At 44.3% G+C, this 14,308-nt stretch overlaps 1 protein-coding gene across 1 annotated transcript; it reads left to right on the forward strand.

The window, feature by feature from the left end:
- The first annotated feature begins 896 nt into the window (after window positions 1–896).
- On the forward strand, window positions 897–13,745 carry NPM3 (nucleophosmin/nucleoplasmin 3). The gene is made up of 5 exons (XM_073595979.1): window positions 897–1,058; window positions 1,615–1,700; window positions 3,030–3,149; window positions 7,285–7,378; window positions 11,016–13,745. Exons 1-5 carry the CDS (start codon window positions 995–997, stop codon window positions 11,123–11,125), a joined length of 474 nt encoding a protein of 157 aa, XP_073452080.1. The 5' UTR covers window positions 897–994; the 3' UTR covers window positions 11,126–13,745.
- Window positions 13,746–14,308: the final 563 nt, after the last annotated feature.

Raw genomic sequence — 14,308 nt, forward strand, 5'->3', positions numbered from 1 at the left:
TAGGACACGCCGCCTGCTACACCCCCTTAAAGGAGAATTAACCTAAAAAAAAGGTTAATCAATTCCACAAGTGCTTTTTTTTACCACTAATATTCCTTTATATTGGCTTTTAAAATATACAAATGCAGCAATTTAGAATTTGGATGAACGGTTTAGCACTGGGAGACACTTTTTGAAAGATAAAAAGTGCATTTTATATACAACTATATGGATCAGACCAAAATGAGGGACAGATGAGGAGGAGTGAGTGATGGAGGGACATTGCTCCAAATCAGGGACAGTTGGGAGGTATGCATTATGCAAAAAAATCAGGCTAACTTTAGTGTTTTCTTTATTTTTTTCTTTTAATGCATGAAAAAATGCGCTGAAAAATTGCTGCGCAAATTCCTGTGCGAGAAAAAAAGTTGCAACGACCACCATTTTACGCCCTAGGGTCACTGCTTAAAAAAACACATATAATGTTTGGGGGTTCTGAGTCATTTTCTGGCAAAAAAAATTATGATTTTTACATGTAGGAGCGAAGTGTCAGAATGTGGTTAAAGTGTATTCCGCCCCCCCCCCCCCAAAAAAACAAAGTGCATTTGAAAAAACACTGCGCAAATGCAAAAACTGCAACGATCGCCATTTTATTCTTTAGGGTCTCTGCTAAAAAAAAATATACTGTATATATGTTTGGGGGTTATAAGCAATTTTCTAGCAAAATATACTGATATAAACTTGTAAACAAAAAGTGCCAGAGAAGGCCTGGTCTTCAAGTGGATATTGTAGATCAGTGTAGTATATAACGTAGGTTGGTGTGGTATACATAGTACATATTATATATAGTCTCTCCAGGTATATCAGATGGTGGGTGTGAGAGCGGCGCCTGCAGTTCTCTATGTGGACATTAGGTGGCGGTGTGGTAGCGCTGTAATCTCCTCCTCTTCCTGCCCGGGCCCGGTAGTCTCTGTGTACCCACGTGTGTGTGTTCCCGGTGTTCTCTCCACTGATCGGGATGAGTTTCGTGCACGACGAGTCGGAGGACGGCCGGGACAGGCCGATGCAGAGTTATATGTTCGGTGAGATGTCCGGGGATTGACCGCAGACTGTGTACTGGGGGACTACAAGACTCAGCATGTCCTAGTGATGATCATATGGTAGAGGGGGAGGGGTGATAGTCTCCTATGGGACTACAAGACTCAGCATGTACTGCTGGCAGCCTACAAGGCTCAGCATTCCATATTGATGGTCACATGGGGGGGGGGTCTTATAGAACTCCAAGGCTCAGCCTCAGCATTCCATATTGATGGTCACATGGGGGGAGGGGGTCTCCTATAGGACTACAAGGCTCAGCATTCCATATTGATGGTCACATGGGGGGAGGGGGTCTCCTATAGGACTACAAGGCTCAGCATTCCATATTGATGGTCAATTAGGGGGGAGGGGGTCTCCTATAGAACTACAAGGCTCAGCATTCCATATTGATGGTCACATGGGGGGAGGGGGTCTCCTATAGGACTACAAGGCTCAGCATGTCTTATTGATGGTCACATGGGGGGGGGGGGGGGTGACATGTGCTGTGGGTGGTGATCAGTTATTGGTGGATCGGTCTCTATAACATTTTGTATCTTCCAGGCTGTGAATTGTCATCAAAGATCTCCCACTACACCTTCCGGGGCGAGGAGGACGATGACTGTGAGCACAACCTGTCCCTCTGCTCTGTAAGTCCCACATTCCACAACCCCCCCCCCTTTGTCTGGTGACCTCCCACCCATTTCTATTATGTATTTGTTTGAGTGATGGAGACATTCACTCCCCCACGGTATAATGAACCATGTGATTTCCTTCTCATCACCTTCAGCGATTGGCTGATACAACAGCACGGGCTGTCCCTGGACCTGGCGAAGAAATGTCTCCCAAATAAATTAGCAAAATAAAAAAAAAATGAACTGTAGTACAGAGCCCCTCCCCCGCTGTGCCTAATGGATCCTTCCACCGACTCCGCCCCCAAATACTATATAAGATACGGTGATGACATAAGCCCCTTTCACACGATCGGACCGTTCAGGTGCGCCTGTCAGTTTTGACGGCGGACCTGAACGGGCGCTCCATGTTAGTCTATGGAGTGACGGATGTCAGCGGAGACATGTCCGCTGACGTCCGATCCGCAAAAAGCAGACGGATGGCCCTACGTCCAGGTCCGTTGCTGGCAGATCGGATCGGGTGAGATCTGATGAAAACGCACATGCTGTCCGTTTTCGTCTGATCTCTCCATAGAAATCAGCGGTGCTCGACAAGCCCCTCCCCGTTCAGTGAGCAGAGAGGGACCTGTCATCCGCCGGCTCAGTGGAGATCAACGAACCAATCTCCCGCTGAGCCGGCGGACTCCGTGGAAGTGGATCCGACTCGTGGGAATGAGGCCAAAGGGACTGGCGGGAGGAAGCATTGTGCACTGGACGGGGGTGGGGACAGGAGATTGACACTTCCAGAAGGGTCAGTTTCATAAGGTATTTCACCTCAAGATTTCTCTGCAGCTCCCATGTGGCTGGCGAGTGACCCTTCCCTTTTTTCCTTTCCCCTCCCTGTCTTTCCTTTCTTTTCCCTTTCCCTTGCCTTTTTTTTTTTTCCCTGGATCCTCTAAGGCAACCAGGTGTTCCCTGAATCAATAGGGACTTTTCTGAACAATACATTAAAATGCATCCCTTTAGATGTGCATACGCAAGTAACTAATAGGCAGTCAGTGGCCTGCAGAGAAGAGCATGCAAGTCCAAAGGGATGCTGGAAATGTTGTTTTTTTTTTTTTTTTTTTTAATATTCTTGAAAGACCATCAAAGACAGGGTGATTTGGTGTTTACTGGAGCCTGTTGGCCAATCTCACCCAAGACCAGCAGACATACGTGGTGAGGCCGTCACTGGGTCTCGAGATATTTAATGAAAATAAAATCATTTGATTGGAAAACTGTAATTGCACGTTGATTGGGACAACGGAAGGTGTTCTATACACTTGATATACATGGAAGTGATGGTGGCTTGGTGTTTTTCACCCTCAGATCAGCCTCGGGGAGGGAGTCCGGGATGAATACAATGTTGTAGAAGTGACAGCCCGCAATCATGCCAATGAGGACATCACCGTGCCCATCGCCACGCTGAAGCTCTCCTGCCAGACTATGGTAAGGGTTATATTCATTATATGGGTAGTAAGGTGGCCTGGAAGCGCCGGGCTCAGAAGAACCAACCAGGGAAATGGCAGACCTACAGGGTGATATCTGTACAAGGGTTTTGTTTTTTCTTCCCCTACTCATAACTCAGGGATAGGCAAACTTCAGCCCTCCAGCTTTTCTGAAGTCCCATGGGGCATTGCAAGACTCTGACAGCTACAAGGATGGCTCCCAAGAGGCATGTTGAGACTTGTAGTCCGGCAACAGCTAGAGGGCCGACATTAACCTACATCTGCTGTAACCTATACCAATAAGAGAGTAAAGCTGCTCTCACACTGATGCAATTTTGCTACCTTGCTAAAAACGCAATAAAAATACTTCCCGTTAAATCCTATGGGACTCTGCAGGTGCGGTGCGTTTCAAAAACTCCTGAATGCTGCATCTTTGGTGTGCTTTTTAAAACTGCACCAAAAATGCAGTCACATGTCCATGTTTCACAGGTGCATGCTGGGAGTCGGGCACCCCGAAAAATGCACCTGAAATGCAATGAAAATGCATCAAAAATGCATATGTGTTTTTAACCATTTCCCACCCACGCAATACCTGATTAATGGCTACAGCGCAGGCCTGAAGTTTTGGGAGAACATACCGTGAATCCTCCCACGTGCGTCCGTGCTTTGTGAGTACTGTGTGCTTTGGAAACAGCTGATTACAAATCATTGGTGCCGAAAAAAAATTACTTATTTGGTAATAAAAATGAAATATATAAATAAATTAATATATATATATATACACACAGGCGTATAACACACACATTCATTTTAAGAGGGAAGTTTCAAGAAAAAAACGTAACTTTTAAATTAGGAACAATAGCAATATGAGGGTCAGTGCCTATCTGCAGCCTCACCATTGCCAACAATGCAGCCTGATTGATGCCCATCTGCAGCCTAGAGGGGACAGGGAGGGGGGCGGGATGAGCGCCGACAGATTATATACAGTGAGAATCTCCTATGATAGACAGAACAGTGGTCCAGTGGCGGCCCAGGAGACCGGACTTCCTATTACAGAGGCTGCCAAGTAAACAGGAGATTCTCACTGTATGTAATCTGACGGCGCTCATTCTGCTCCCCTCCGAGGCACCTAAAATTGAAGTATTGCCGTATCACACGCTATTTGCACCCGATTTTCATGGTGAAAAAGTGAGTGATATAGATAGATAGCTATAGAGATATATATATATATAGATCTATAGATATATAGATATAGAGAGAGAGAAAGATATCTCTCTCTCTATATATCTCTATCTCTAATTTTTTTTTTTTTAAATGTTCTGTCTTTTCTCATTTAGCAAAAAAAAAAATTTCCCATGGGTAAGATGTTGCATGACTGCCCAATTATCATTCAAAGTGTGACAGCACTGAAAGCTGAAAATTGGTCTGTGCAGGAAGGGGGTAAAAGTGCCCGGTATTGAAGGGGTTAATGTGGGTGTTTGTTTTTTTTTTTTTTTTTTTTTTTTGTTTGTTTTTTTCAATGGAACAGTGTAAAAGTACCCTAATACTTTGTCGGCTGTTCCATTGGGTACCAGTGGCGGTATGACACAGGGACATTTTTTGGGTGGGAGGAGGTCAAATCTACGCTGTTATATGGCAGGATCTGGGTGCAGGCAGAGGCAGCCAATGGAGAGTGCATGGCCCCGCCCCCATCAGTTATGTTGCAGCACCCAGATGGAGCCGGGAACTTACACCAGTTTTTCTAGCAATATTCATTGGTGTTCAACATGAGTTGGAATTGTGTTACATCAGTATTGGAGTGTGTAGACGTGTGTGCTTTTTCTTTTATTTATTTATTTTAATCTTGCATTGTATATAATGGTGCCCATTCCTTTAACCACTTGCCTACCAGCACTTTCACCCTCTTCCTGCCCATGCCAATTTTCAGCTCTGTCACTTTGGCAATTGCGCGGTCATGCAACACTGTACCCAAATGACATTTTTATTTTATTTTTTTCTTTTGGTGGTATTTAATCACCACTGTTTTTTTTTTTTCTGAACAAACAAAAAAAAGACAGGAAAATGTAGAAACATTTTTCTTAGGTTTTTGTCCAAAAATGTTGTAAATAAGTAATTTTTCTCCTTCACTAATGAGGTGGCACTAATGAGGTGGCACTAATGAGGCAGGCACTGATGGGGAGGCAGTAATATGCAGCACTGATGGGCAGCACAGATTGGCATCACTGGTGGGCACAGGGGGGGGGGCCTGCACTGATGATCAGTGTCCTAATAACCTGTACAGGTCTCCCCTGTGAGGAGATGACGCCGATCAGCTCTCCTCTCCTCACACTGTCAGTACATTACATGTGATCAGTTGTGATTGGACAAAGCTGATGGGTAAAGAGTGTCATTGGCTCTTTACCAAGATCGGGGTTTCTGCGCACCGAGACCGGGGTGACGTCATATGATGTCACCCCAGAACGAGAGAGGATCCCGCCCGCCGTCATTTGTCTATATAGTTAGGATGTGAATAAAACAATAATGTGTGTACTAAATACACATACAAAGTGATAACACATTACCAAAATGTATATAAACAAATTAAAAAATATAGAGAACACACATAATCATGCTCATGGGCGTCCGCAGGTAGGGGCAAGGGGGGTCAAGTGAACCCCCCCCCCACAGTTGCGTCGCTTTCGGGGTGCCACCCACTAGTGGGGTGATACCATCAAGGTGCTGTCAAGCCCCCCCCCCCATCAGTGTAGTGTGACTGGCTCTTTTCCCTGCGCCACCAGAGAGAGACTGAGCCATTACAGACATGTTACACTACTGACCAGAGTCGCCCCCGGGGCAACCCAGAGTGATCGATCGTCCAGCCAGAGGGATCACTGCTGTAGTTTCTCTGGGTCTGGTAAGAGGGCCTGTTGGCCATTATCCATTACTTATCCTAGGGACTGTACTACGTCTGCAGTCTCTGACCATGATAATGTGATGAAGACATTGTCAAAAAGGGGCAGTGCATGGGCGACCCTAAAATGATGCCCCTCCCCCCTGAAAAAAGTTCTGTGGATGCCCATGCTATGTGCTCCCAGCAGGACAAATATCTCAAATTATTAAATCAAAATGTCCATAAAATAAATCTGTGTCCACTTAGTAGCATGCAGTGCAATCATCAGTAGTGATCACATAGAGCATAAGTGTGCTTCAGTGCCTGCCCACCTCAAATTATGACCTATAATATATGCCCAATGCGCTATATTAATTTTTCTGGGGATCCACCTTCCAGCTGTTTGCGCCCACTTCACGTGCTGGGTCCTCCTTAGGGGATCAATCTTGCTGCCTGTAAAGGTCAGTCCAGAGCCATCCTACGGCAATAACTGGACACTGGTGGCCCCTGGTGGGCATGTTTTATAATACAGATGGTGACTGGCTACCTCCTGCTTCCTCTCCTAGTCTTTCCGCTTACGCCCTGCATCCTGTCACCCAGTCCACACATTACCGGCTCCACAGCTATTCCCCAGTGCTGCGGGAGAGACTGGCAGGATGCGGAAGGAGATATGTGGGGATCCATTTGTGTTTTTTGTGGTCATGGTAGTCATTCTGCTTTAAAACATTTTTTGTACAAATGTCTCAGCATTTGCACAGTCCCCTCAATAAATATGTTTATTTCCTATGATCGTCAGCTCCACCTAGTGGCCATATTGCGGTATTTTCCTGAAATGCCTAAATCGTGACAATATTGCATTATGGCCACTAGGTGGCACTGATGATTATTATAAATTTAAATATTGGACAATTTACAAGGATTTTTTTGTGACAGGTGCTGAGCTATTTACTCAGTGAATTTATTTTTTAAAAATTACTGTTCAAGCACTATCTAGGCAAGCATGTATGAAGTTTGAATTTAAGTTGAGTATTTTTTTCTTCTAATTTTTTTTTTTCCCTTCATCCTGGTGTTTTTTTTATATTTGAGGTAGAGGGCTTGCTAATTAGCTGACCTTGCGATTTCATGCAGAATCACCTTTAATTCTAATTGGCATGAAATACTATAGGCATTTTCTATTACTAGTAATATGGTAATTTAATTGGCAGCTGCATGGGGTGTGTTCGGATTCCCAAAGTGTTTGTTTATTTTTTTTTATTGGCCCTTTCAGGTGAACTTGAACAACTTTGTGATCGAGCCGCCGGTGACATTTCGCCTGAAGTCTGGCTCCGGACCGGTCCTTCTTTCTGGGGAAGTGATTGTTGGTAAGGCAGTTACAAGTGAAAGTGTTGTCTCTTTTAACCAATAGAATGTTATCTTTCATTTAACCACTTACGGACCGCCCGCCACAGTTTTACATCGGTACTTTGAAGAGGAGTATCGTTGTTATGGCAGCAGCTAGCTGCCATAACCCAAGTATCCTCTTCTTCAGCGGGCCGTCCACTTTCAGATAAAAGTGGTCTCTGCAGCAGATTCGCCGTGTGATCACTTTTATTGGCGGCGGGAAAGGTGCCCTCCGCCGCTTACCGGAGCCATCGGTAGCGGCGGAGGTGATCGGATCCTTCTCCTGGCTTGACATGGAGACGACTGAGGGGAAGATGCCCCACACCCGTCTCCATACCATTGCAGGGCAGAAGCGACGTCAAAATGACGTCATAGCTCTTAAAGCGCCATTTTTATATATATATATATATATATATATATATATATATATATATATATATATATATATATATATATATAATAATTTTTTTTTTTTTTTTTTTTTTTTTTTATTGCATTTTAGTGTAAATATGAGATCTGGGGTCTTTTTGACCCCAGATCTTATATTTAAGAGGTCCTGTCATGCTTTTTTTCTATTACAAGGGATGTTTACATTCCTTGTAATAGGAATAAAAGTGACACAATTTATTTATTTTTTAAAGAACAGTGTAAAAATAAAAGTTTTAAATAATTTTTTTTTTTTTTAAACGCACCTCGTCCCGCCGAGCTCGCGTGCAGAAGCGAACGCAAACGTGAGTAGCGCCCACATATGAAGACGGTGTTCAAACCACATGTGTGAGGTATTGCCGCAATCAGAGTGAGAGCAATAATTCTAGCCCTAGACCTCTTCTGTAACTCAAAACATGCAACCTGTAGAATTTTTTTAAACATCGCCTATGGAGATTTTTAAGGGTAAAAGTTTGTCGCCATTCCACGAGCGGGCGCAATTTTGAATCGTGACATGTTGGGTATCAATTTACTCGGCGTAACATTATCTTACACAATATAAAAAAAAAAATTGGGCTAATTTTAATGTCTTATTTTTTAATTCAAAAAAGTGTATTTTTTCCAAAAAAAAGTGTGCTTGTAAGACCACTGCACAAATACGGTGTGGATGTTAGGAACAAAAAATATATAATGTTTGTGGGTTCTAAATAATTTTCTAGCACTTAACAGTTTTTAAAAACAACAAATCTCAGAAAGAGGCTCGGTCCTTAAGTGGTTAACCTGCTGCACTAGAATGACAGATGGCTTCTGATTGGCTGCTGTCTGTATCTACAGACACTACAGCATGTCAGGAACTTAAGTTGCTCCCTGCTGATTGGAGAAAACTCTAGCGCTGCTTTCCAGGTGGTGTGTCTGGACTGCTGCGAAGAGTCTGCTGCTTACACATAGAAAGCAGCAGCCTTCACTGTATTGCTGGGGGACATGCTGACTTCTCTCAAAAAAAAAGGTTACTGATTACTTATTTCATCTTTACCATAAAATTGTCCATGTGTTCCAGTGTTCCCAGTACACTGCTCTCATTATGGACAAGGATCTACTCTTTAATTTCATATCTGTAGATCATGAGCCGATTTACCTAAGCCCATCCAAAAAACTTCTAGGGGTCAACATTACGTCAGAGGGTGGTACGGACATACTGCCCAGGTTTTGATCAAGCTCGTGCGATCCTTCTTCAAAGTTGTGGGGTTCACATCCAATGTTCAGCGCATTAGGGGCAAGGGTCGTCTGCATAGGAGTTTTATTGATTAGTCTTGGGAGAGGCTGCGCATTACCTACAGGTATGACATTGAAAACTAATTCCTTGTTCAAACAGGAACTGCGACTTCAACACTTCGAGGGTCAGAGGTATTAAATGCATGCATGAAATGGATTTTCTTTCCTTCCAACTTACCTCTAGTGCTCTTTGAAGCACACCCAGCTCCACAGCGCATCCAGTTTTGTCCTGTGATCTGCTGTTTGGATGCCACACAGCAGGTTCCCCCCCAAGTTACCAGTGTTTGCTGGTAGTGTACCAACTAACTACTAAGTTGCATAATAAATGTTCAACTGAGGTTTCCACTACAACTAAACTAACTTAAAGTGGAACTAAAGTCCACTGTACTTACCTCTTCTTCAATAGCCTGAGGTCCCTCGGCAGCATTGACATAGTCTACCCGGCTTCAGGTACATAAAGGGATGACAATGCTTGTGATGTCATTGACCTAATATGGCCATATTAGGTTAATGATGTCACAAACATTCTCTTCCTGTTTGTATACATGGAGCTGTGAGGTGTGGAGTGCACCAGGCGCAGCTGACTGGACCGGCAGGGATACAAACTGACAGCTTACTATGGGATCATCTGAACTGGATTCAGACCACACTTCAGCTCCATAGGAATATATGGATGGATAACAGTTCATTAAGATGTTGGATGAAAGGTCAGAGTCAAGGGAGGTCCCTCTGTTCATGTCTCAGAAGTGGCGAGGCTTGTGGGAACTATAAATGCCCCACTGCTTTTAGAACAGTGGTTCTCAAACTTATTGGGACTAGTAGCCAGTAAACTTTGGGGGCTGAGGGCTCTCAGGGGGCCTGAGGTCACTGGGGGGGGGGGGGGGGGTTTGATGACACTGGGGGGGTCAGGAGGAATAATGGGCCACTATGGGAGGTTAGGAGGCAGTATGGGATGTGGGAGGTTAAGAGGAACGGTGAGCCACTATGGGAGGTTGGTAAGCAGTATGGGAGCTTGGCAGCTCTGTGGGAGGTTAAGGGGCTTGGTGGCCACTATGGGAGGCTCTGTGGGAGGTTGAGGGGCACGGTGGGTCACAATGGGAGATACTATGGTCGCTTTGAGGTTGAGGGGCACAGTGGGCCTTCATGGGAGGTGGGGAGACTCTGTGGGAGGTCGAGTGCTACAGTAGGCTACTATGGGAGGTTGGGAGGCACCATGAGAGCTGAGAGGCTCTGTGGGAAGATGAAGGGCATGGTGGGCTACTATGGGAGGTTGGTAGGCACTATAGTAGCTTGGAGGCTTTGTGGGAGGTTGAGGGGTACAGTGGACCACCATGGAAGGTTGAGGGGCACGGTGGGTTGCTAGAAGGCTCTGTGGGAATTTGAGGGGCACAGTGGGCCACTAGGGACTTGGGAGGCTCTGTGGGAGGTTGAGGGGCACAGAGAGGCTTTGTGTGAGGTTGAGGGGCATGGCGAGGTACTATGGGAGGTTGAGGGGCACGACGAGGCACTATGGGAGGTTCAGAGACACTATGGGAGGTTGAGGGGCACGTTGGGTCACTATGGGAGGCACAATGGTTGCTAGTGGACCACTATGGGAGGTACTATGGTTGCTAGGAGCCACTGTGGAAGGTTGAGGGGCACGGTGAGGCACTATGGGAGGTTGAGGGGCACTATGGGAGGTTTAGGGGCAAGGTGAGGCACTATGGGAGGTTGAAGGGCACGGTGGGTCACTATGGGAGATTGGGGGGCACGGTGGGTCTTTATGGGAGTTTGGGTGGCACTATGGGAGCTAGGAGGTTAGGGGATCTGCAGCTCGCTGGGGGGCATGGGATGAAGGAGATTTAGAAAATGTTTTTTTTTTTTTTTTTTTTAGATGTCCATTAACTAGTTTAATTTTTATTTGTTTCACTCCCCTTGCAGTACCGCTGGACATGGATTCCAAGGAGGAGGAGGATGAAGATGACTCAGATGAGGAAGAGGAGGAGGATTTAACTCCTATAAAACCAGCCAACAAGAAACTGAGAAAATGATTACCCGCAGTCTGTGTATTCTGACCTACATTGAGGTTCATTTTCAAAGGAGTAGATCATGTTCAGTTCCAAAGGGAACTTTCACTGTGCTAAATGAAGCTCTGCTGACTTCAATCATCTGCCAGCAAAATCCTATTTTTACCTTCCCTTGTACATGATTGATATTCATTCACTTTGCAAAGTGAACTTGGATCTACTCCTTTGGTAAATCAACCATACTGACGTGGAGATTTTGTGTAATATATGTAAATCCAAGAATTGTATGTGGATAGAAGGTGTAAAGAGTCTCTTTGTTTTTCAGTTATGGATGGACATTGTTGGGCTGAGTTCTCCACCAATTTCTTGTATCTCTCTGGGAGTTATGCAGCTAAATCTCAAGTTCCTGACTCCTTACTTTAGAATCCAGCCATGAGAACAATTAAAGACCATTGGTGGAGGTGGGAAGAAAGGTTTCAGCGCCCTATTGCAAGATATCTATAAAGCTGGTGATTGGATTCGGCCCTTCTGTGTCCTACCATAACTAAATTACCAGTTGGTAATGGCTTGTAACACTATTCCTATATCTATAGATGGATCTATGGGTATCCGAGTGCCTTTTTTTGCATTGCCAAATATATTTTTGTACTTGAAATTTGAAAAGTTTTTTTGTACTGTTTACATATGTAGAATGTCTTACGTCATATTGTAATGGTAGAGTAGTGTGTTGGTTAGTCAGGCTTTTCGCACTGATGAGTTGTGACTTTTGCTGTGGTTTGTTCTCCAAATATACCGGAATGGCCCCCCAAAGCTCTTGCTGTGATTGCCAAAAACCTGAATAGAAAGTTCTGGACATTGTAGAAGTTGATGCTCAGTTGCTACTTGGACAGATGGATTCTGATTGGCTGCTGTGGACACAGACACATTCCTTTGCTTTTATATATTGCCCTCATGGTTGACGAAAATGGTGACCATGCCCAATCAGGACAAAGTGACACGTTCTCTTGATAGGGTGCCTTAGCCTTGGTTTGACAAATTCCCTGTTGCCCCACTCGCCTACAAGAGCATGGAGTATAAGCTTCCTGTCTTATGGTATCAGAGCTTACACAGGGTTATAGCTTGTGCGTGTTTGTGATAGCTTGGGATATTGGTTCTTTCAAAGGGTCTGTGCTGTGTTGAACTTGCCCTTGTTTCAGTCCTGGGCTGCTATCACTCTGATGGTCTCAAAAGAGGACTTGTAGTAGATATCAAAGTTTTAGGGTGGTTTTTAGGGGCGCCCAGTATAAAAGTTTGTGACACTTAAGAGTTTTTAATCCAAATTTTTATTTGACAAAGGGTATCAAGAGCTATTCAGGGGAAATGCCTCCTTCTTCATTGGGGCTGAAGTAGTTGATCTGAATTGAACTTAAAGCGGAGCTCCAGTCCCCATAATCAATTTTTGTTTTATTCTTTTTATAAAGGCTCCGCCGTGATTATTGTAAATTGATATTTGGACACTGTTAGAACTGTCTTTATGCTTGTTACTTTTAAATCTTTAATATTTTACCTGATCTGGGAAGCAGGCAACCGCCATCAAGGATGTGGGCATCTGAAGGGCGCTCATGTGTATTTCCAGTATTAGGTGCAGCTGGCTACACAGCATGCACCTCCCCATCTTGCGTCTGTGCAGTAACGACATTGCATGGCGCCGTCTTTTCATTACAGGTTGCCATAGCAATGGTGGTGTCGGTGGAAGTTCCTGCCCCGTTATGGCAACCTGTCAAAGGGTAACCCTGAAGGTGCTTAACTCTTCCTGATCGCCTCATTTCCGATCTCCAAATACTGCAAGACTTTTAGGCTCCGTTAGACTTTAACTTTTAGGCTCCGTTCACATATGCTGTGGCTCACAGCATGGGATCTAGTGCATCTCTGTTCACCGATTTTCAGGTGTGAATCGGGTCCAAATTTTTGCCTGAATTCGCACCTGAATCAGACAAGAAGATGCACAGGACCCTTCAATGCAGACCGTGGCTGCCCTGGAGCTGTGTGAACCGGCTCCATTGAGAGCCAGTCTCACACTCCTGTAATGCGAATTGGATGTGGAGAAACCCACTTCCAATTCACATATATGTGAACCCGGCCTTAGGCTTCCCAAAGACTCCTGGGATAGATGATGCCCAATTTCACAGAAGTCAGTGGGAATTGCCCAAAGAAGTAATCGCCTGGGCGGTCAGTACACAAAGTGCCTCCCCATATCGAAAAAAAAAAAAAAAAAAAAAAGGTATTTAGAAACACACACACACAAAAAAAAAAATGAAAGTTTTATTAAAATCCTAGCAGCTGAAGATTAAAATGGAAAGGAAACTTTTTGTAACAATGTGTGATGGATCGTGTAACAATTGTCAATTTTCTGATAACACTATTTTAGATGTAAAAGTATTTTTTTTACTTTCAATGTAATTGCTGCTTCAAAATGTATTCCGGTTTGATTTCTTTTTGTAAAGAGTATTTTTAATTGGAGGCATTTGGCGGGAAAAACTCCAGCAGCAATTGTGATGGTAATGTAATTTTTCAGAATGGTACGAATATATTTTTCATCTACAACGATTTGATGTAATATTGCCAAACCTGCTTTGTGCAATAAAGGGCTTCTAAATGTTTTCCAGATGTCTGCTGGTCTACCTTATTCCTTAAAGCATAACTCTACTTTTGTTGACAACCCCCCCCCCCCCCCCCCCCTCTCCCTGGGTGATCGATGTACACTGCAAGGATTATAATAACCTTTGTTGCAGATTCCTACCTTTTTTTTGTTATACTCTGAAGAAATCCATGTGTGTTTGTGCCGAGTGGGTCTAATGGGAGTGGTTTCATAATTAGCTGTCAGGCGTGCAGCTGCAGAGCACTAATGAAGAAAGCTGCTGGGCCTGCATCCCTTTTAGATGAGTTCCTATTGAAAGTATCTCTCCAAAAATGCCATTTTTGTTGCAGGGGATGCCTCTGAAATCTGAAAATTGGTGAGCCAATCACACAAGCAAGAAATGATGTTTCTGGGGAGTGGTCAGTGTACAGAATAATGCCAGGTAGCCATATTGTAATGCATTCTCAGAAAATTACAGCGGCTGCAGGTTGAAAAGGAAAGGTCATTTTTAATATTCAATTGCAATTATATGTGCTATATTTTTTTTTTATTTGCGCCCCCCCCCCAAGAAAGTGGAGTTACCCGTTAAG

This window comes from Aquarana catesbeiana, linkage group LG08 (genome assembly GCF_042186555.1).
Source record: "Aquarana catesbeiana isolate 2022-GZ linkage group LG08, ASM4218655v1, whole genome shotgun sequence".
Lineage (NCBI taxonomy): Eukaryota > Metazoa > Chordata > Amphibia > Anura > Ranidae > Aquarana > Aquarana catesbeiana.